This window comes from Arvicola amphibius, chromosome 1 (assembly GCF_903992535.2).
Source record: "Arvicola amphibius chromosome 1, mArvAmp1.2, whole genome shotgun sequence".
Taxonomy (NCBI): Eukaryota; Metazoa; Chordata; class Mammalia; order Rodentia; family Cricetidae; genus Arvicola; species Arvicola amphibius.
In genome coordinates, this window is record NC_052047.1 from 148,830,012 (window position 1) to 148,853,248 (window position 23,237).

Below are 23,237 nucleotides of genomic sequence, written 5' to 3' on the forward strand. Positions count from 1 at the left end.
GGTCAGCTTGGTGAAAACCAGCATCTATGTGAAATTCAGCTTTCCGGGTCATGAACAAGGTTTATCTCCTCAATGAATACTTTCTTAGTTTTTGAGACAGGGTCTCACTTTGTAGCTCTGGCTGACCTAGAACTTACAATGTAGACCAGGCTGATCTCGAACTTAGAGATCTACCTGCCTCTGCCGCCTGAGTGCTGGGACTAAAGGTGTGCACAACCATGGCAGCTTTACATATTTTCAATAAAGTTCTTTCTGATAAATGTCTTTTGAGTGGATTCATTTTTGTATTTTATATCTTAGTTATTATACATGACTTAAGATATCCTGAGCACATATAAAGATCACGAGATTTGTTTTTAATTTTGTGTGCATGGAACAACCCGCACCATGCACATGTGTAGAGGTCAGAGGGTAACTTGAGTTAGTTGATTCTTCCCACATGGGAACTGTGATTGAATTCAGATCGACAGGTTTGGCAGCAGGTGCCTTTACTGAGCCTCTTGATGGTCTCTCATTGTAGGTTTTTCTTTCTTTTTTTTTTTTTTTTTAAACCCCGAGACAGGGTTTCTCTGTAGCTTTGGTGCCTGTCCTGGAACTCGGTCTGTAGACCAGGCTGGCCTCAAACTCAGAGATCCACCTGCCTCTGCCTCCCAAGTGCTGGGATTAAAGGCGTGCGCCACCACCACCCTGCTATTTTAAACTTTTTATGATTACCTACATGTATGTATGTGCACCATGTGGGTGCCCAGTGCCAAAAGTGGTGGTCAGATCCCCTGAAACTGGAGTTACAGCACATGGGTGCCAGGAATGGAGTCAGCTCCTTTACAAGTGGTCTTAATCACTGAGCTCCCCCAGCACATTTCTAACATTAGAGGGAATAGATTGTTTAGTAAGTTCGCTATGTTTTAAGTTAGATGCTATTAGGCTACACACATGCACAAATAAATGCAAAAATTAAATGCATCTCTGAAAGGACACTACAAGGACTGAACAGAGGAGCAGAGAACAAAGAAACGGTTTAGAAGAGAACTAGGATCAATTCAGTCCTCCCAGGAACCACTTACCTGGAGCCCCAGAGAGCACAGCACAGCCCTAGAAGGAATGCCCATCCATCGCCACCTCACAAAGCAACAATCAGGACCCAGTAAAAACAGCACAAGAAGCCAGAGGACATGGGAGCTTTGTCCATAGGAAAGTTATTTCCAGCTTTTGTGTAGCACCTGAACTATTACACGTGAGCTGAATACAGCGATGTCCAGATGCGCATGCTATAAAGACTGGAATGGGTTTTAAAAAGAATTTACCTGAGGCTGTTTTACCAAATGAGGGCAGAATAACAAAGAAGACATGGAGCCCAGGAATCAGGGAATCTAGCTCTGGATAAGAGAAAAGGGAACTCTCTTATAGGAGTCTACACAGAAGCAAGGTCTGAAGGAAATGTCCTGAGAAAAAAACTGAGGTCGGATGGGAAATTTTCAATGGTATATTAAAAAAAAAACTAAGCAATAAAAACAAACAAAGTAGATTCCAATTCTATGAAAGCATGTAAAAGTTCAAAGTGGTTTAGTTAATTCTCAGCTTTACGAAGACTTTCATGTATCAGTATACACAGCAATGTCAACAGAAGATGACCTAAAACATGGAGAGCAGGTTCTCGAGCACTAAAGCCTAATCTATTACAAAACCAAAAGATAATGTCTGAGGCCGATAACTGAAGTAATACAGGGGCTGCAGAGATGGTTCAGCCGCCAGCACCCACACTGGGTAGCTCACAACCACCTGGGACTCCAGTTCCTGGGGATCCCAAACATCTTCTGGCTCCTTGGGCACTGTACTCGCACCTATACTCACAGACACAAACCCACACACTTAATTAAAATCTTTTTAAATACAAGTATGCATTTTAAAAATAGTTAATGAGATGGGGAGAGGGAGGGGGAGGGAGAGGGAACTGGGTTGGTGAAATGAAAACAAATGATGGTGAGGCCGGGCGGTGGCGGCGCACGTGCACGCGCACGCCTGTAACCCCAGCACTTGGGCGGGTCTCTGAGTTCGAGGCCAGCCTGGTCTACAGACCTAGGTCCAGGTCAGTCAGGGCTACACAGAGAAACCCTGTCTCAAAATCAAAAACAAACAAACAAAAACAAAAACAAAACAACCAAAACTTGACAAAAATGGCTGTTTCCACAGGATGGTCCTGTGGAACGGGAAAGGGCATTTATTTTAAAGCCTATTCCATATTACTGCATGGGTGTGTGCTTCAAATTCAGCATTATGAAAAAAGATACAGACTCTTCTCATCCTAATGTTCCCAATTTCCTAGAGCTCTCGTTCCTGTGTAGTGGGCATTCCACACTGTTTATGCTCATGTTCCTTTCTGTCCGTAGGAGCAGGCCACACACTTCCTACCAATGCATGGTATGACAGTGCTACAAGGCAGGGGCTTTCCCTTTCTATCATCATGAATAGCTATGGAGAGTCCACATCAAATACTTTGGTTCTGACTTCACAGCTTGACTGGGGTGAAAGGGACTGGAATGTCACCTGACCCAATATACAGCCTGGCCCTGTGACAGCACAGCCCCACTCAATACCTGTGACAAGGGGTCTGTCACCTTCTTGAGCAGACCTTCCATCCCTGGTAAGTTCTGTAGGTTGGGCTGGGATTTCTGACTGACAGCAACACTCCCCCCTCTCATCTCTCCATCTCCAGTTCGACCTTCTGCTCATTCCAGCTGTGCCTCTGCTGGTTGATGCAGGAAGGAACCCTTTGCTGTCTGTGCTCAGGCAGTCTGTCTGTAGGGGATGGGCAATATGGGAAGGAGGATGGCTGTTTCTTTGGTCTAGGCCCATTATCTCACTTCCAACGTACTCTCTGAAAGGGTCAAGGTGGGCAGTGTTACCCTGGTCCCCAAGTGGACTCAGATGCTGTCACTGGGCAGTACTGGCCAGATTGGAGCCATTGGTCTTGTGGGCAAAAGTCATGCAGTTCAGTATCGCCTTTTTGGAACATTTCTTCCCTTCCTCCCTAGGAGTCGCCAGGCTCTGATGGTGTTATAGCTGTTCAGAATTAATCCAGTCAAATTCTTCTTTTACTGGGGAGAGGAAGAAGCCTGAGGAGGCAGGCCTGAGCTGTGTGCCACACACCAGGCTCAACCTGGTCAGACAGGAGAAAATGTTGGTCTCCATGGAGCAGGGCCCGATTCTCAAGTTGTTCAGAATGGTCTTTGAGGAAGGCCAGGGGCTGCTGGCATCTAAATATACCTTCGTTTAGTCTTCTGCTTCATTCCAGACCCCTAATGTGCACCTTTTTCAGGAGCCGCATGCATATTTTTGCCACGGCACAGAAAACATTCCACCTTCTGGACCGTTTGGGCTAAGTGTATCCTCACAGTTACTGGTCGACATCTGCTTCTTGGGTCACTTCCCGGGTCCCAGAAATAGTCCTCCTCAAGCTACCAGCCCTAGCTCTGCTATCTAGCTTGGTATTCCATTTCAGGAACAATGTCTCTGGACACGAGCATTCAGGTCAGGAGCAGCTGCTGTGTGGGAGCTCTGGCTGCGGCTGGGACCTCCAGCTCCTCACATGGATCCTCTCTACCTCTTGCACCCCTCCTCTGGCAATCTTTGTGGCTAGTCTCAGATTGTGGACAGAGCCCTGTGTCTCCTGAGCTGCAAGGTAGAAAAGTAGAGCCCCTCATTCATGAGGAAGGCTTAGTACAAGTGCCTGCGAGCTAAGCTCGCAGAAACCTTACAGGGCAGCAGGGTCTCAGTCTCAGCTGAATTCCCAGGCCAATCAAGGCCTTGAGCAATTGTGTCCTTGATCTGAAACAGATGAGTGGAAGGAAGGAAGGACTGGGCCTCTGCTCACTTTGATCACCTTAGTTCTCTTCCTGTGACCTGGGGAGATTTCTTTAAAGAGCTGGGAAGGGTGGTAGGCAGGAATTGTGGGACAGTGCTCAGGAGGGTTCTGAGGGAGGAGGGACTGATTCTGAACACTCCCTGTCTTGTGGCTCAGGCCCAGAGGCAAAAGTGGGGAGCAGGGACTGTTTCCAGAGAGGAACAGGAAGGTGATGCCTAAGTACCCCGCTGTGTGGGGGTGTGGCCTGGGGACACTGGAAGTCACTGGATCTGGCTGGCTTCATTCTGTGAAGGCTTGAGTGTTGGCCCAGGGCTCAGGCAGCTGCCAGCCCCTCACTCACAGGCATGTTGATGTGAGCACTCAGTAGGGGCGCACTCTGGCCTTCCCGTAGCACCAGCACCTACGGAGAAGACATGGTGGAGGGGGCACACACCTTGCTTTCTCCTCTTTGCTAACACCAAATCTGTCTGTGCTGGCTCAAAAGATAGGCCTGTCTGTCAGAAGGATGGGAAGGCTGGGAGCCCCTGCTGTGCTGACATATCCCACACAGCCCAGAGCCCCAGAGGCCTGCCCACCCCTCATCCTACTATCTTCCCCACGATCCCACTTGCCTCTGAAACACCAAAGGGCAACCTACCTTGATCATGTCTGAGATGCCCTTGCTACTGAGACTCTCCACAAAGGTCTCCAGTGGGTAACTGAGTCCTGGAACCAACATAGGAACCTATGTTTGGGAGACAAAAATAAACTCGTCCTCAAAGCCCATATACCCAGTGTTTGGCAGCCTTCACAGCGTTTGCACCTCTCCACTTGGCTTTTTAGCCTGGGCGGGGATGACTGGCCACAGCCAGGGAACAAGGGGAAGGGAGGGGAAGTGCATGCCAGGTCCATGTGTCTGTGGTGAATCCTAGACCTCTCGACAGCTACCAAGCCCAGGGTTGATTCCTCCCTATTCAAGAGTCTTGGTTATTGCTTTTCCCAACTTGAGGATGCCTTGGGACTTGGGGGAAACCCAAACTTTTGCTTCCGTAGAAAAGGGGCAGAGGCCGGGCGGTGGTGGCGCATGCCTTTAATCCCAGCACTCGGGAGGCAGAGGCAGGTGGATCTCTGTGAGTTCGAGGCCAGCCTGGTCTACAAGAGCTAGTTCCAGGACAGGCTCTAAAAAAAAGCTGCAGAGAAACCCTGTCTCGAAAAACCAAAAAAAAAAAAAAAAGAAAAAAAAAAAGAAAAGGGGCAGAGAAGGCAGAGCGGCTCCTGTTCTCCAGCAGGAGCAGCTGGAAGCAGCATGAGTTCTGGAGCTCCCTACCCTCAACAGCATGGGGGAGGGCAGAGGCAGCACTCACTCTGCTCTTTTCCATCCCCTCTGTGTGGCTACCTGGAGTCTCTTTGGCTGGGAAAAAAGGCAGTAGAAGAGGCAGGAGCTGAGTCTGGTCTCTGGCTTGGGTTGGTCTGCTGGCCACTCCCTTATCTCAACCTAACAGCTAGGGGCAGCTCGTCAGCCCCAACCCTGACTGTTGGAGCCCATGTCAACGTGGAGACCCAGTACCTTGAAGAAGGCCCGGGGCAGGGAATAGAGTGCCTCGTTGTACAGGAAGCAGACCTGCAGCCCCAGGACTGGCCGAGCTGTTGAGGTATTCTGTAGGTGAAGTGTGAGCTTAAAGGTGGGGCCCAGGCCTTGAACCTGTGGAAAGAGTAGATGGAGAGGCCCTTAGGACCCATTGGCCATGCACACTGAATACCACCACCTTGCTTGCTGCTTCCCCATCAAGCCAGCATTTTTCCATTCTGTCCACCTGCTTCTTAAAGAGCACAGAAGCCCAGAGGTGTACAGGATAGCAAAGGCACAGATTAAGGACGCTCTTGATGGAGTCTAGGGAGTTGAAGTAAAGTTGGCTGGGCACTGCAGCTGTACCACCAGTGACCTCAGGGCCTGACAGCTTCTAGGCTCATCCCGGAGGCTCAATGCCCCCATTCTCAGGGGCTCTGTAACCCTTTCTTCTTCTGTATCTAGCCACTCTCTTCAGAAAGGAAACAACTGAAGCTGGCATGGTGGCACACACCTTTATCTCAGCACTTGGGAAGCAGAGGCAGGCAGATCTCTGAATTTAAGGCCAGCCTGGTCTACAGAGTGAGTTCCAGGACAGCCAGGGCTACACAGAGAAACCCTGTCTTGGGGAAACAGGGAAGAAGAAGAAAAGGAAAGGAGCAAGTAGAATTTGGGAGGCTCTGACAACTCAGGTTCCCTGAGAAGTGACTGGGGCTCTATGGGCCTTGAGATTGCTCGTGTATGCGTGTCTGTATTGTGTCTTGTGTGTATGTCTGTATTTGTGTATCTGTGTGTGTTTATATGTGTGTCTCTGTGTGTGTGTGTGTCTCTATGTCTGTATATGTATGTCTGTATGTGTATTTATGTCTGTATGTGTGTCTGTGTGTGTCTATGTCTGCATGTGTATGTATATGTGTCTGTGTGTATGTATGTCTGTATGTGAGTGTCTGTATGTGTGTGTATATGTCTGCATGTGTATGTATATATGTATATGTGTCTCTGTGTGTGTGCCTGTGTGTACATGGCCTGGTCACCTAGGGTCAGGTCATGGTGCCCCTTCCTATACCAGGCAGTCCTATTCCCTTAGGCTGCCCATGCCAACAGAAGTCTTCCCTCCCATTTTAACTACTCTGTGCTCATATCCCACTTCAGCATGGGACAGGGGAGTATGTACCTCTCTGTAGCCAACCACAGAGAGGACAGTATAGAAGACTGAACAGCCCTCCTGAGGAGCAGTACACGGGGTAAGAACAGTCCTCTCAGGAGGACAGGGCCTCAGAATCTAGATCTGTGGGGAGGTGAGAAGGGAGCACAGGGCTAGGTGGCTTGGCATCGGCTCTGGGCACTTACCTGCACGGCAGGAGGACCCCACTCACCATGTCCCTACACCTGGGCGCTTACCACAGCATGCAGCTTGAGTGGCTCCCGAGATGTGGTTGACATGGGGCTCAGGCTGGACTCCAGGGCCTGTACATAGGCTCTGGCAGCCCGCAGGCGCAGCAGGTAGAGGTCTGTCTGGAAGGTTCGGTGCATGGCTGCAGGGAAACACAAAGGCTGAATGAAGCAGTGGAGGGGACAGCACTCTTATTCAGAGTACCTGAAGAACAGAGAAGGCGGGTGGGGTAAGGCCTGCAGAAGCTGGGAAAACAGGGTAGGGAGTGCCACACTGGACGCTGTGGCCCATACCCTATTTCCTCCTAATCTTGCTCCCTACCCCAGGTTCCTTCTGTCCAGCCCCCAAGGCTGGTCTTGACCTTGGTCTTCTCACCCACCATCTTGTTCTCTAGATAATACAGGGCCTGCTCTGAATCTGATCACCCCAAAGAACATCAGTTTCCAGCTCCTTAAGGCTTCAGACTTGCTCCCATATCTACATGTCAAGCTCCAGATGTGCAGACACTGTTGTGTGATGTGTCCCCAGCAGCTCATGGGGGCCCAGGCTGCCTCAGCTGTGGTCATCTCCACCTGAGATCCCATCCACACCATGTTCAACAGAACAGAAACCAACCTCACCCTGACTCACTTACTATACCTGCCTACCCACTGGACACTGTTCCCAAGTCCCCAAGGCCCATCTCTTACCCCTAACCATTTGCCAGGAGCAGATGACCCTTCTTCAAATCCCCCTCTACAGCCACAGCCCCATTCTAACTGCCTTGGTATGGGTTTTTAGTCAGGGTCTCACTATGTAACCAAGGCTGACCATGAACTTGATACCCACCTTCCACCTCCCAAGTGCTGGGATTATAAGAGTGTGCCACCACATCCATCATGAAGATAGTTTTATAGTTTTCTTTACTAGACTCTATACATGTTCTCATTGTGTTTATTTCTGGGGGGTCTCTTTGCTATGATCTTTTTTTGTCATATTTGTCAGTCAGACATCATTGGTACGTATAAAAAGCATCTTGAATTCTTTCTTTTCAATGTGTCTCTGTGTGAGCCTACATGTGGGTATGTACACATGAGTACAGTACCTGTAGAGACCAGAAGTGATGGAGGAGAGTTATCTGTCTGTGTTTCTTTCATTGGTTAATTAATAAAGAAAACTGCCTTGGCCCTTTAAGAGAGGTGGAGTAGACAGAACAGAATTGTGGGAACAAGGAAGTAGAGTTAAGGAGAGACGCTTCAGGCAGTCGCGTGGTGAGTCTCCATGCTGCTCCTCTCCGAGATGGACGCAGGTTAAGATCTCTCCTGGTAAGCCACACCTCGTGGTGCTACCCAGATTACTAAATATGGGTTAAAGGAAGATGTGAGAATTAACCAATAAGAGGCTGAAACTATGGGCCAGGCAGTGTTTGTTAGCCATTTGGGCAAGGAACTGCTCTTGCCTGGACTGTTGCATAAACTGGACACAGGAACCCACAGAAAGAGGACTGCTGAACTTGCCTAAAGGTGAGATGGCCTTTTGGGGTTCCTGATTCATGAAAGAGCCTGCGAGACGTTCTGCAGGACACAGCAGAAAGTGACTGAACTGTCTTTGGAATTTCCTGCTTCATGAAAAAGTCTGCTGGACACTATGGGCCTGAAGGCTGAAGATGGATGCCTCAACGGTACAGAGGAACTTTGGGTGACTGTCCAGGCAGCGAGTTGTCTCTGTCATTTCTAGAGTTTTATAAGTTACTTATTTCTTATTTACTTAGGTAGCATTATATCCTTCTGGAGTCTTTGATGGAGTTGAAGAATAAATAGATAGTTATAGCTTTCCTTAGTTATGATAAAAGATAAAATAGATTTAAATATTGTAACTGTAATACTTGCTTGATAACTGTTTTGTTAATTTTGCTATGTTAAAGTTGAAGCCTTTCTTTTTTGTTTAAACAGAAAAAGGGGAAATGATGGAGGAGAGTTATCTGTCTGTGTTTCTTTCATTGGTTAATTAATAAAGAAAACTGCCTTGGCCCTTTAAGAGAGGTGGAGTAGACAGAACAGAATTGTGGGAACAAGGAAGTAGAGTTAAGGAGAGACGCTTCAGGCAGTCGCGTGGTGAGTCTCCATGCTGCTCCTCTCCGAGATGGACGCAGGTTAAGATCTCTCCTGGTAAGCCACACCTCGTGGTGCTACCCAGATTACTAAATATGGGTTAAAGGAAGATGTGAGAATTAACCAATAAGAGGCTGAAACTATGGGCCAGGCAGTGTTTTAAAAGAATACAGTTTCCGTGTAATTATTTCGGGTGTAAAGCTAGCCGGCTGCGGGTGGCGGGACACAGCCCCGCCGCTTCACACTACACAGAAGAGGGCATCAGACCCACTGAAAAAAGGCCTTAAGATGATTATGAGCTGCCAAGTGGGTGCTGGGAATATGGAAGAGTAGCCAGTGCCCTTCACTGCTGAGCTATCTGTTTCTCCAGCCCAAGATCATGAGATTTTAAGACTTTAAGTCTGGTCACCTGATAGAACTTAACTCCCTACTGAATTTTTTGACACTTTATCCATTGTTTCAGTTACATGTTTTGCTGGGTTTTGTTTGGTTTGGTTTTGAGACAAGGTCTTACTATGTAACTCCTCTGACCTCAGTCTCGTAGAGATCCGCCCTCTCTGCCCCCAGGTGCCACCATCATGCCCAGCAGTATTTTTCACTCCCTTGCTTGTGCTCCAGCAGCCCCTGGAAGAAAGCATCTAGCACACAACATCAAGTTGGCTGGATGGACTGAGCTTCCAAGCTAGGGGATGGCCCAATTCAAGACACAGCATGCCTGGTAATGAATGAGTGGGTGAGCAGGAAAACTTAACAAGAATCCTGGTGAATTTCTCCTTTTCTCTTGAGAATTCCTGCATCTGGAAGTAACTGCTGGCTCTGGATGCTAAGATCCTCGACTCTCACCACCAGCACCCTCTGCCTTAAGGGTTAGTTTGTTACTTGACGGCTATACTCTGACCTTCCCTGTTGGCTGAGGTTTCTCTCGTGTTCTAGGCACCCAGTGGGATTCTCTGTGTTCTTCCCTGAGTCTTACCAGTGCCAGCTTCCCGTTCTCGCAGGGTCTGATCCACATACAGCCGAGTCTTTCGGGGCACGTTGAGTTTTGTGGTCTGTGCTAGTGGTGGGCCCATCTCACCTGTCCCTTCTACAAACACTGCTGTACGCTTCAGGATCTTAATGATCAGGCCACCACCTGAAAAGTGGGCAAAGAAACATATTCATTCTCCTGTCCTACCCCACATTCTTATTCTTCCCAAAACAATTACACTCATGACTTTCTGACGAGACTCACTTTCTAGATGGAATGGAATATCTCAAGTCTGTCTTTTCTCCCGAAGGGACCCATGTGGCTTAGGAAAGTCTAGAACTCCTTTTCAAAACATGACCTCGGGCTGGAGAGATGGCTCAGCGGTTAAGAGCATAGCCTGCTCTTCCAAAGGTCCTGAGTTCATTTCCCAGCAACCACATGATGGCTCACAACCATCTGAAATGAGGCCTGGTGCTCTCTTCTGGCCTGCAGGTGTACATGTAGACAGACTATTGTATACATAATAAATAAATAAATATTTAAAAAACAAAACAAAACAAAAAAAAAAAAAACCAAAACATGACCTCGACCACTTGCTCCACCTTCCCAAGTGCTGCTATTAGTGTGCGTGACAGAACACGCGGCTTCCAACAGTCTCCTATCACTAATCCACTCTTCAGATAGCAGCTGTTTATTAAGTACTGTGATGTTTTTGGCACTATGGTGGGTGCTGAGGGTGCTGGCTAAGTGGAGGGGCAGCAGCTTGACCAGGATTAGCATCTACGCAGAAAAACCCAACTGCTGATGAGCTGATGCATGTTACACATGACATGTCTGCAGGCCTGGATTTCCACCTGTTGTCTTTTCAGCCCTCCTCCCAACCCGTCTCATCCTCTTCACTGCAGGCGTGACCCACCCTTCCCAGGTCTGAGTCCTCACCTCGAGTAGTCATGATGAGGGTGTTGTCCTCTCGACCGTATCGGCCAAAGCAAAGGCTGGTTACTGCATCCTATGTAGACAAACCAGATTTTACCTGGGAAAATACCTTGAGAAGGAAAGCACGATGGGCTGGAGGGGAGAGCCCAGATGGAAGTGAAGATGGGGAGGTGTGAAGAAAAGCTACGGCAGTGATGCCTTGGAAATATTTCTTGGGTTATTCATCTCCCTTCCAACCTCACTGGCCCTGCTGAAGTTCCACACTAAACACCCTTAGCCCTCTTTTGGTGTGGCCTTCTAATCAGTCTCTTTGGCCACCTAGGCTGTGTCTCTGTCTCCAATGTGTCCTTGGTGGCCTCTACTGCCTTTCAAAATTACAAACTTCCAATGGCATTTGCTCTTCTGGGCGGGATATTTAAAGTCTTCCACATCAGACTCCAATCTATTGTACCCAGTTTTCTTTTCTTTTTTTAAAAAATGATTAATTTAACTTTATTTTATGTGCATTGGTGTGAAGGTGTCAGTTCTTGTGAAACTGCATCTTCAGACAGTTGTGAACTGCCATGTGGGTGCTGGGAATTGAACCCCGGTCCTCTGGAAGAGCAGTCAATGCTCTTAGCTGCTGAGCCATTTCTCCAACCCCTGTACCCAGTTTTCTCCTCTTTATTCTTCTAACCTCCTACCCTCCCGGTACTATCAGGCCCAAATACTGCTTTCAGATTTTATGTAGTGATCATAAAACCAATTAGATTTTGGCATTAAGAATGTTCATGTGGGGCTGGGCAGTGGTGGCCTTTAATCCCAGCACTCGGGAGGCAGAGGCAAGCGGATCTGTGTGAGTTCGAGGCCAGCCTGGTCTACAAGAGCTAGTTCCAGGACAGGCTCCAAAGCTACAGAGAAACCCTGTCTTGAAAAAACCAAACAAACAAAAGGGATGTTCACGTGGGGCTGGGGAGATGGTTCAGAGGTCGAAGCTCTTACTGCGCAAGTCTGGCAGCCTGAGTTCAATCCCCAGAGCCCACAGGGCAGCAGCACTCACCCCTGAAACTTGTCCTCTGGTCTCCAAATGCTCACCCTGGTACATGCACACATGGGAAATACATATATCTAAAAAAAAATCTATCTATCTATCTATCTATCTATCTATCTATCTATCTATCATCTATATAAAGAACCCTAGAACTGGTGAAATGGATCAGCATTTAAAGGCACTGTCTGCTTTATCAGAGGACCCAAGTTTGATTTGCAGTGTCCACATGGTGGCCTGTAACTCCAGATCCAGAGGATCCTATGTCTTCTTCTGGCCTCTGTAGGAACTGTGCACTTGTGGTGTACAGACATGAATGCGGGCAAACAGCCATACACACAAAAATAATTTAATAAAAACAATCCCAATTGGTTATTCAATACCAAGTAGTCAGCCCTGAAATCATATACATACTAAAATGGATTGATCAGATTGTGTGTGTGTGTGTGTGTGTGTGTGTGTGTGTGTGTGTGTGTGTGTGTAAAACAATTAACAACTAAAGAAAGAGGCCACAATTTTGAGAGGGAGCAAGGAGGATGGGTTAGAGGGAAAGGGACAATTATGTAATTATATTTTAATAATAATAATAAAGAGCAGGGCATAATGGCATAGGCTTTTAATGCCAGCACTCAGGAGGCAAAGGCAGGCAGATCCCTGTGAGTTAGAGGCCAACTTGGTCCATAAAGTGAGGTCCAGGTCAGCTAGCACTACACAATGAGACCACCTCAAAAAAAAAAAAATCCACTTGGAAAACCGATTTGTCACCCCTCATGTGGCAACTGTCTACATCATGATAGGTTCAACCATTATTTCTGAGACTTGTCCCTATAGGGTCAGAAGAGACAGTGAAGAAGCAGGGCTAGATGGATGGAGAAGGGGGCTGATGAGGCCCCACCCAAGCTAAGGAGCTATTGGCAGTCAATGGCTGCTGGAGGCAGGGGAATCATTTTTCTTCAGGGGTGTAAGCCACCAGTAAGTCGGTCATAATTCAGTAAATACACTCACCGCCCCCACACACACATGCCAACAGCCCTCATTAATTCAGTGGGTTATTAAAAACAAAACAAAAGCCGGGCGGCGGTGGCGCACGCCTTTAATCCCAGCACTCGGGAGGCAGAGGCAGGCAGATCTCTGTGAGTTCGAGACCAGCCTGGTCTACAAGAGCTAGTTCCAGGACAGGCTCCAAAGCTACAGAGAAACCCTGTCTCGAAAAACCAAAAAAAAAAAAAAAACAAAAACAAAAAACAAAAACCCCATGAAAGCAGAAGAGACCCGTTGCGGGAAAGGGTGTCAGAGGGAGCTAGGGAGTTAAATGGAGAATGTGGGTGAATGAGATCAATTACATACACGTATGAAACTGTCAAAGATTAAATAAATTATAAGGGGGGGAAGGCTGGGGTAAAGAAGAGCCAGCGGCAATGCTGGAGGTATGCTTACAGGGGCATGGATGACATTAAGCAGGGCCTTGTCACGGTAAATGCGGACTTCCCCATTGGCCAGAGCAGCCATGACAGCTTGCAGGCCCCGGGAACGCTGCTCCAGGAGGTTCATGGTCAGGATAGCTGCAGGCATCTGCACTGTCCACAGCTTCTTACCCTAGCAAGAAGCAGCCAGTATGTCTGTAGGGAGCTCAGGGCCTCAAGTGGAAAGAAATGGCAGCCTGAGCAGCAGGGTAGGGCTCAGGGCAGCCGGTGTCAAGGGGGAGGGGCTTGCCAGAGACCACACCTTGTGGGTGAAGCCATGCAGGCTCTCCTGGGTGCTGCCCACCACCAGGGTCTTGTGTACCCGGACCAGCCCCACAGGCTGGGCACTCAACTCGATGCAGTATTTGGGGTGTTTGGAGTCTCTGTGGAATAAACACACAATTGCTGCCCTGAGGAGCCTTGCCTCTATCTCTCGGGCTGACCCATCCCTCCTAAGCACCCCCAGATTAACCTGAAAGCATCCTTGGTCCTGAGTAGGTGATGGGATTATTTCTCCATCTACCACTTTGTAGATGTGTGACCCTGGATAACACCAGCTGTTTTCCTACCCTGTCCCTTCCTGCCCTCACAATGGTGACAAGCGTCACAGCTGGGACGTCAGAGTTGTGGTGCATTTACCTTCGAGTGGTCTCGTGCTATTGGACCCGGGGAGTTCACTGCTCATCACTAAAGGGCGGCACACTTACTGTTGATGTCCCCTTCAGCTTTCCTGTCTCTCCATCTTAGTTCTCCTTTTCCAGAAGAAACTGTAAATTCCCGATGAAAATCCTATAAAATCCTAATCTCTTCATTCACTTCCTATTGGTCACAGCTTAAATTCCTGCACAGCTTTAAGTCTATACCATCTGGCTAAACTCTGTCGCTGCCAGGAAAGTGTCAGAACTATTTAAGTGACAGACAAAGTTGGTCTACTTTGAACATGGAAGACCACTGTAGCATCTTAATAATAATGAAAAACATTTAAGTGGACACCAAGACCAAGTGGCAAGGTAAATAATCCATATATGTATTTACAGATGTAATTTCCTTTCCCAGAAATCACCCTATTGGGCAATGCTTTTCAACACAGGCTGTGGCCCAGTTTTCTTCAGGCCAGTCAATGACTGTGAGTCTCCACTGGCTTCTGGGCTCTTTCTTTGGCCAGGGCTGGTGCAGATTCCTGGGATCCAGGAAGTCTCCCTTCTTAGCCTTCAACATGTTGGGATCACAGGTGCACACCCCTTCAAGCCACCACACAGGTGATGTTTCTCTTCCCACTCAGCCTCTATTGCTCCTAAAAAGCACTCATCTAACTTGCAGTATCTTTAATCATTGTCTTCCCCAGGAAGGCAGGAGCCGTTTACAGCATCCCACTCAGCGTATCTCCACACCCTGTACAGTGCTGAATGCTGAGCAGATGCGCAATCAATGTCTTTTGAGTTAAAAGGCTGTCTGGAATAGCAAACCGATGCATGCATCACATACATTATAAAACAATCTAACAAACACAGGAGACTGCATCTGTCCCTCCACCTCTGACTGCACTGTTCATGGATGACAACCATCGTGCTGGGCTCTCACTTTGCCTCCTCCTCCCCCGACTTCTACTCTCACCTCCCTTATGAATTCTCATATCTTTTCAATCCCAAAATTCAGCCCCCAAACCTCTTGTTCATCTTGCAAGCCTCTGCAACCACCAGGTCTCTGAGGTCACAGCTCTGGCTACCTTCTCAGGATATAGACGCTCCCATTTCGGCAGGCAGCAGTCAGCCGGAACTCCACATCAAACTGGCCGGAAACCTCCAAGAAGACAGGGACACTGGGCAGACTCATCTGCAGAGAAAAAGCTCAAAACATACTGACCATAGTTGGAAGAAACTATTAATTCTTGATTAAAATCCTAATCCCTTCATTCACTTCCCATTGGTCACAGTTTAAATTCCTGCACAGATGGTAATCTGGCTAAACTCTGCCACCTCCAGGAAAGTATCAGAACTATTTAAGTGACATACAAAGTTGGTCTACTTTGTTTGAACATGTAGCACAGTAGCAGCATTAATAATAATGAAAAACATTTAAGTGGACACCAAGACCAAGTGGCAACATGAATACATCTATATATGTATTATCTACATAGAGAATGGCTATGTGGGGCCTTTAAAAGGGCCGATAGGGGGCTGGAGAGATGGCTCAGCGGTTAAGAACACTGCCTGCTCTTCCGAAGGTCCTGAATTCAATTCCTGGCAACCACATGGTGGCTCACAATCATCTGTAATGAGGTCTAGTGCCCTCTTCTGGCCTGCAGACATACACACAGACAGAATATTGTATACATAATAAATAAATAAATAAACAAATAAATAAATAAATAAATAAATAAATATTTTTTAAAAAGGGCTGATAGGAAGCTGGGAGTGGTGATATATACCATAATACCAACACTTGGGAGATGGAAGCAGGAGGATCACAAGTTCAAGGCCACCTTGAGCTACACTGAAAAAAAGGCAAAAATGAAACAAAAAGGCTGATGCAGTTTTGCAGACACAGGAAGACTCTAGACACTGACGTCATGCAGTAACGTGAAAAGAACGAACTGTCGGATGCTGTACAGGAGATTGCTTATCTAAGGCTGCTGTGCTGTTTGCAGTTAACATCAACTTAGCAAAGCTGAACCACTTGTGAGGGGAGGTTCAATTGAGGAGCTACCGAGATCAGGTTGGCCTGTGGGCAATTGTCTTGATTGTTAACTGAGGTGGCAAGGCACCCCTTGAATGTGTACCAACTCAGTGTCCGGGCTCTGAACTGTTTGAGTGAAGAAAGCCAGCTGAAGACTAAGCACAAGCAAGCAAACAACACGTGTGCATTCCTTTCTTTCTGCTCTAGACTGTGGACGTGAGGTGAGCAGCTGCTTGGCTTCCCAGAAGGGATAACCTGTAACCCTTTCTTCCCGCCATGCTCTTTGTTGGGGTGTTCTATCACAGCAGCAATAATAAAACTAGAACAGAGCTACACCGCTGGAGAAAATTATGTTTGAATCAAGTTAGATAACGATGCCACATGTGAGGACATCTAGAAGGATCCATGCTGAAGCTTTCATACTCGACCTAGTGGTGGTGAGCTCTTGGGGTATCTAGCCTTTTCTTTGTGTCTAACTAAATGCTCTCATCTTCCTTCGGCGAATGGACACTACCACAACTGAGAGAACAAGAATGCAGCCTGGACCTTGTACATAGCCAGGGACAGACCTGATACTGACCTTGGTCAAAATGGTGAAGGCCTCAGGGTCAAGTACTAGGAGCTCCTTGTTCTCAGTGCCCAGCACCAGACAGGACACTGCATCTTCATCTGCCAGGTTCTTCTTCAGGGTCGTCATGGTGGTGATGACTGTCTGCAGAAGGACTCCATGTCCCCAGACACCCAGAGTCAAAGGCGAGAAGGAAGAGGGCAAAAGAGGAGGAGCAAGCATGAGGCGTGTCTGAATGTTAATGTTAAAAGTGTTTTTGCAACAGACCTAAATTCCTTTTTTTTTAAATTTATTTATTTATTATGTATACAATATTCTGTCTGTGTGTATGTCTGCAGGCCAGAAGAGGGCACCAGACCTCATTACAGATAGTTGTGAGCCACCATGTGGTTACCGGGAATTGAACTCAGGACCTTTGGAAGAGCAGGCGATGCTCTTAACCAGTGAGCCATCTCTCCAGCCCCAGACCTAAATTCTTAACAATGAGTATTGTCGAAATTACTTATCAGCTATTCATATAGTCCAAAACTAACATGGCCACATGTTTGAAAGCAGAGTATGTGGCTCATACCAGCACTGGGGAAGCAGAGGCAAGAGGATTACTGCATGTTCAAGATGAGCTTGGCTTACAAATCCAGTTACCCAGTTCCAGGCCAGCTAGAACTACAGAGCAAGTCCTTATCTCAAACATAAAACATGGGCTGGAGAGATGGCTCAGTGGTTAAGAGCACTGGCTGCTCTTCCAGAGGCCATGAGTTCAACTCCTAGCAACCACATGGTGGCTCACAACCATCTACGAGATCTGGTGCCCTCTTCTGGCGGGCAGGCATACATGCAGACAGAACACTGTATATATAATAAATAAATAAAATTTTAAAAATATAGGAATATAAGAAACAGGGAATATGTATATATGTATATATGTATATATGTGTGCATATGTGTATATATATGTACACATATATACACACACACACACACATATATATATACAAAACAAAACTCGCTAGACAATAAAAACACGTTTTAAAAGAAGATCCAAGCTGGCCATGGTGGCACACACCTTTAATTCCAGTGCTCAGGAGGCAGAGGCAGCCGATCTCTGTGAGTCTGAGAACAACCTGATCTACAGAGAGAGTTCCAGAATAGCCAGGACTACACAGAGAAATCCTGTCTCAAAACAAAACAGCAACCAAACCAAACAAATGAGAGACATCAGGAATAACCAATTAAACAATTAGTGAGCTACTATAATTAGAGTTCTCGATGGCTGCTTAAGGCTCGAAATATGGTGCTGCTCGAGAGAAGTGGCAAGAAAAGCACAGTGTGACGGAAATGGACAGAAATGGTAAGTGGGTGTCTCTAGGTAGCGCGATCATCTTTATACTTCTATTTTCTAAATATTCTGCAATAAGAATGTAACTACATTTACCTTTAAAAGAAAATGTTTGATAATTAATATTATGTCCCAGCTGTTCATAGCCATCCCTGTTAACTACAGATATAGACGGCACCTGCTGAGCCCTCGACCTGGAGTACGGCTGGAGGGAAAACTGCAGAGTGCCACTGGCCAGGCTGTGTTAGAATTGCTCATGTTGCACTCTCTCTCTTGAAGAGTGTTTGGAGCTGGGGATATAGTTCCGGGGATACAGAAAATGTTTGCCTGGTAAGGAGGAGCTGAGTTTGACTCCCAGAAGCCATGCAAGAGATGCCAGGCATGGTGACATGTTCCTGTAATACCAGTGCAGGGGAGGCAGGGACAGCTGGATCCCTGGGGCTTCCTGGCTGGCTGATGCGGACTAATGATGGTGAGCTCTATGCCAAGAGCAACCTTGTATCAAAGGAGACAGATGGTTTCCCAGAGGACAGCACCTAAGGTCATCCTCTGGCTTCCACACACATACACACCTCCACATACTAGCATACACAATTTTAAGAATGTAAACATTTTTATAGGGCAATAAAAAGAGAAAGGGCATTACCTGCCGCTTAATAACCTTGGACTTGTGCTGGTTCACAAATGCCTCCATTTCACTCAGCTCCAGCTGCAGAAACCTGCACACATGTAGAACTAGCACCTGCATGCCATGTCCTGGCTGCCCCTGGGGCCAGGCCACAGACACCCCCTTTGCCCCGCCTCCACACGACTCCTACCTGAGTGACTGTACAGACAAAGGCACCTCTGCCTTTTCCCTGCAATGAGAGTGGCCAAAATGGCAGCTTTAGTGAAGGTTCACAGGGGAGTTTTGGGATGAAGGCATGGAAAGTGAGGAAGTGCGCTCTCACCGGATGCCCTCCAGCATCTCCTTCAGGGTTAAGGGGTCGATCCGGTCCTGCGTTAGCATGGAAGGAAGGGAGAGCCTGTGAGCTCTAGCAGCCATGTCCTCAGCCAGCTCACTACGGCTATACCTGGGGACAAGGGCGGGTCTTCCTTTCCAGTTTTTTTCCAACTCCCTGCTATGAACCCCAAGTCCAGTTTTTGAATTTGAATCCAGTTTCAGGATCATGTTCATCCCATCATCCTCTTTACAGTCGCCTCCCCGAGGTATCACTACTCCCCAGGGCCATCTCCCACTCGCTCATGTGAGCCTGTCCTTTCTTTGGTTTCCCTTCCCTCACAGGTAGGAAGGTATGTGGCTAGTGCAGAGGGGTTCTCTGGCTCAGTGCCTTCCTGGAAGCCATTCCTTGGGGCTGAGCACATCTCACTGCTGCTGCCAGAGGTGGGTTATGGCCTACCTCCCGCTATTGGTCACTTGTGAGCCCACTCTTCTAAGAGTCTGGTCCTCCTTATTCAATAGCTGCTGTCTTTGCATTCTCGTTCCCTAGGCCACTTACCTCTTTGGCTTGGTTCCAAAGATCTTGTTCCAAAGGGTTTGGAGGTAACTGTGGCAGGCTGAACTTGAAGTAGGGTCTAAGATTCTTATATACATAGACACATGGTCCTGAAGCAAGCGCCAGGGCTGGCGTCCTGGGCTCATGCTGCTCCATAAGGAAGGTGGCAGCAGACGCTGGCAGGGCAGGCAGTGGGCTTTCGGTCAGCACTGTCGGGCCTTTCAGCACCTTCAGGCGGGGCTGCTGCCCACCTGGGCCAAGGTCTCCCACCACCAGCTACAGGGAGAGACCATTCAGCATAGTGGTCATTTCTTTAAGGACCTTCTTAGGCTCAGCCTTTTTGTTGGTGCTTCCTATCCATCCTCACATTCACAAAGGTTTTGCTGTAGGCTGTAGGAAGCGGTATCCCCCTAGGAAAGCCATTTTGAACTCAGGTTTTTCTTTTTTTTTTTTAATATTTATTTATTATGTATACAGTTTTCTGTCTGTGTGTATGTCTGCAGGCCAGAAGAGGGCACCAGACTTCATTACAGATGGCTGTGAGCCACCATGTGGTTGCCGGGAATTGAACTCAGGACCTTTGGAAGAGCAGGCAATGCTCTTAACCACTGAGCCATCTCTCCAGCCCTGAACTCAGGTTTTTCTCTTGCAAAATTGGAATATCTACCCCATGACACCTGGAGAAGATGAAATGAACTCTTCAATTATTCGAGCTGGTGAGTAGTCAGGGGTGGCAGATGAGTGGCTTACCCTTCATCATTTATTCCTTTTCCTTTACTGTGGTGGTGGGGACTGAACCCAAGACTTTGAACACAGTCGCAACATTCTCTGTTATGGGACTAAATATATTTACTTTATATTTGTATTGAAATCAAGTTTTTTTTTAATTTGTTTTATTTTGGAGACAGGGTTTCTCTATGTAGTCCTGGCTGTCCTAGAACTCCCTCTGTAGACCAGGCTGGCCTCGAACTCATAGATCCGTTGACCTGTCTCTGCCTCCAGATTGGTGGGATTAAAGGTGTGTGCCACTACCGCCTGGCTGAAATCAAGTTTCTACTAAGGAAAATTTCTAAATACAAAGAAAAGTAGAGAGAAAAATATTATGGACCCATAAAAACAGTATTAGCTTCTATAATCACCAGTCTCTTGATAATCTATGCCCTCTTGAGAAACAGGAAAAAAACCTCAATTCCCTGAGTTTTGTCTCCCTTTGTATTCTAAATTTCATATATTTATATGTGTGTGGGCACATCCATGCCACAGCACATATGTAGAAATCAGAGGACAACTTTAGGGAGTTGATTCTCTCCTTCTGTCCCATGTATCCAAGGGATTGAACTCAGGTCATCAAGCTTAGCAGCAAATGCCTTTACCCAGTGAGACTTTAATGCCCATGCCCAATCAAGTATTTTCCCGTGTACCAAAGAGCTATGTCACAGTATCTAAACTAAGAGACTGCGTGCTCATTTCAGCAGCACATATACTAAAACTTGGATGATGTAGATGATGTAGAGTAGACATATGCTAATAGTGTCTACTCAAAGATAACACACAGAAAATGGGCATGCCGGCCCATGCCTTTAATCCTGGCACTTGGGAGGCAGAGGCAAATGGATGGATCTCTGTGAGTTTGAGTCCAGTCTGAAACCTGATCTACATAGTGAGTTCCAAGACAGCCAAGAGTACTGCTCTGAGACTGCCTTAAAACAACACAACAAAGCAAAAATAACAACAAAAAACCTAAACCAGTCTTGTGAATCATTTCTCATTTTTTAAGCCCATTATTTTGTATAATAAACTAAAATAATTAAACAGTAACAATTAGACATAAAAATTGGGGGGCTGGAGAGATAGCTCAGAGGTTAAGAACACTAATTGCTCTTCCAAGGAACCCGGATTCAATTCCCAGCACCTACATGGTGTCTCACAGTCATTTATAGTGGCATTTGATGCCCTCATTTGACATAAAGTCAATAGGGCACTCATACATAGAATAAATAAATCTTTAAAAAGACAAAAAAAGAGCCGGGCAGTGGTGGCGCACACCTTTAATCCCAGCAGATTAAATTGGGAGGCAGAGGCAAGCGGATCTCTGTGAGTTCGAGGCCAGCCTGGTCTACAAAAGCTAGTTCCAGGACAGGCTCCAAAAGCTACAGAGAAACCCTGTCTCGAAAAACAAACAAACAAACAAACAAAAAAGACAAAAAAAAAAAACCCACAAAACACCCAAAAAACAAGAGTTGGGGCCTGCAGTGGCAAAGGTGCTTGTCACCATACCTGATGACCTAAGTCCAGTCACTGGAACCTACATGGGAGAGAAGTGACTCTCAGAAGTTGTAACCTGACTGCCACACTTTGTGAATCCTCCCAACCCTCAACAAATAAATAAAAATCTCAAAATTAATGTTCTTGCTATTTTTGTTTTCCGATGGGGATTGGGTTTTTGTTTGTTTGTTTTACTTTGTTTTGCTTATTCAGGCAGGGTCTTCCTAGGTAGTTCTGGCTGGCTTCAAACTTGTCAAGCCAGTCTCAAATTCACAGAGATCCAACTGTCTGTATTGTCCAAATGCTGTGATTAAAGGCATGTACCACCACTCCAGGCCCCCAAATTAATTTTCAGAGAATTATATGTCTTGGCATCATAAGTCTACAACACTTTGCTTTCTGCCTTATTTCTACAGATCATGTTATAAAATTAATGTTCACTTTCTTTTTTTTTTTTTTTTTTTTTTTTTTTTTTTTTTTTTTTTTTTTTTTTTTGCTTTTTCGAGACAGGGTTTCCCTGTAGTTTCTAGAGCCTGTCCTGGAGCTAGCTCTTGTAGACCAGGCTGGCCTCGAACTCAGAGATCCGCCTGCCTCTGCCTCCCGAGTGCTGGGATTAAAGGCGTGCGCCACCACCGCCCGGCTAATGTTCACTTTCTAAATTAAAAATAAATTCCGGGGTTGGGGAGATGGCTCAGCAGTTAAGAGGACTGGCTGCCCTTTCAGAGGACCCAGGATCAATCCCCAGTACCCAATATGGCAGCTCACAACTGTCTGTAACTCCAGCTCCAGGGGATCTGACACCCTCACACAAACATGCATGCAAGAAAAACACAAATGTACATAAAAATAAATAAATCATTAAAAGGAAGACAGAAGTCCAACTAAATGTGTCTTTACAGTACTAATGGGTTCCAGAGTGTGTTGAACCTCTTTGCAAATCTCACTTCTGAGCTTTCCCCACTCAACTTCCTGATTGCCTACCTTGTACTCCCCGTCGCCATGCAAATCTGCCAGAGCTGGAAAATACAAGCGGGTCGTGCATGAGAATCCAAAAGCCTTCACTACTACCTGATCCTCCCACTCTCCTAGACATTCCTAGGTCTGGAGTCTCACCCAGGCAGGAGGAGAAGGTGTGGATGTTGGCCATGGGGTCGTAGTGCGCGTCCAGCCATTTCGAATTGGCTTCGTTGCTGCGATGGGAAAGGAGAGCACAGTTGGAAAGTAAGTCCCATGGGAAAGGAAGAAAACTGAGTAAGGAGATGCCTGAGACTGAGAGCACGGAGAAAGGGGAATATGGGATCAGTTGGCGCCCGGAGCGATCAGCCAATCACGGACACTCTTGGCCTTCGACTTTCCGTAACTGACTTCTAAACGGCCCCTTCCAGCACTTCCAGCGCTTTCCGAAAGCAAGAGCCCAGGACCCGGCACAAGGGAACCATCTACTCATCTGAGGAAAAGGAAGGCGGGAGGACCCGGGACTTCACCTCTCAGTTCTCACGCTGTCGGAATCCGATGAAGGCGTCGCAGCCATCTTTCTGGGCGTCGCCGTGGCAACCACCTCCGCCGTAGCGCAACGCCCAATAATACCCGGATACCCGAAAGCACAGAAACA

At 47.0% G+C, this 23,237-nt stretch overlaps 1 protein-coding gene across 1 annotated transcript; it reads right to left on the reverse strand.

Moving 5' to 3' along the window:
• Positions 1 to 2,175: 2,175 nt before the first annotated feature.
• On the reverse strand, positions 2,176 to 23,171 carry Bbs1 (Bardet-Biedl syndrome 1). Its single transcript, XM_038311559.1, has 17 exons — positions 23,110 to 23,171; positions 22,739 to 22,815; positions 22,607 to 22,641; positions 19,364 to 19,636; positions 18,815 to 18,861; positions 18,683 to 18,721; positions 18,511 to 18,583; positions 16,541 to 16,672; positions 15,011 to 15,117; positions 13,547 to 13,667; positions 13,259 to 13,417; positions 10,798 to 10,867; positions 9,865 to 10,023; positions 6,810 to 6,943; positions 5,409 to 5,543; positions 4,500 to 4,586; positions 2,176 to 4,262 (listed from the first exon to the last, which is right to left on the reverse strand). Exons 1-17 carry the CDS (start codon positions 23,154 to 23,156, stop codon positions 4,176 to 4,178), a joined length of 1,782 nt encoding a protein of 593 aa, XP_038167487.1. The 5' UTR covers positions 23,157 to 23,171; the 3' UTR covers positions 2,176 to 4,175.
• Between the last annotated feature and the right edge of the window lie 66 nt (positions 23,172 to 23,237).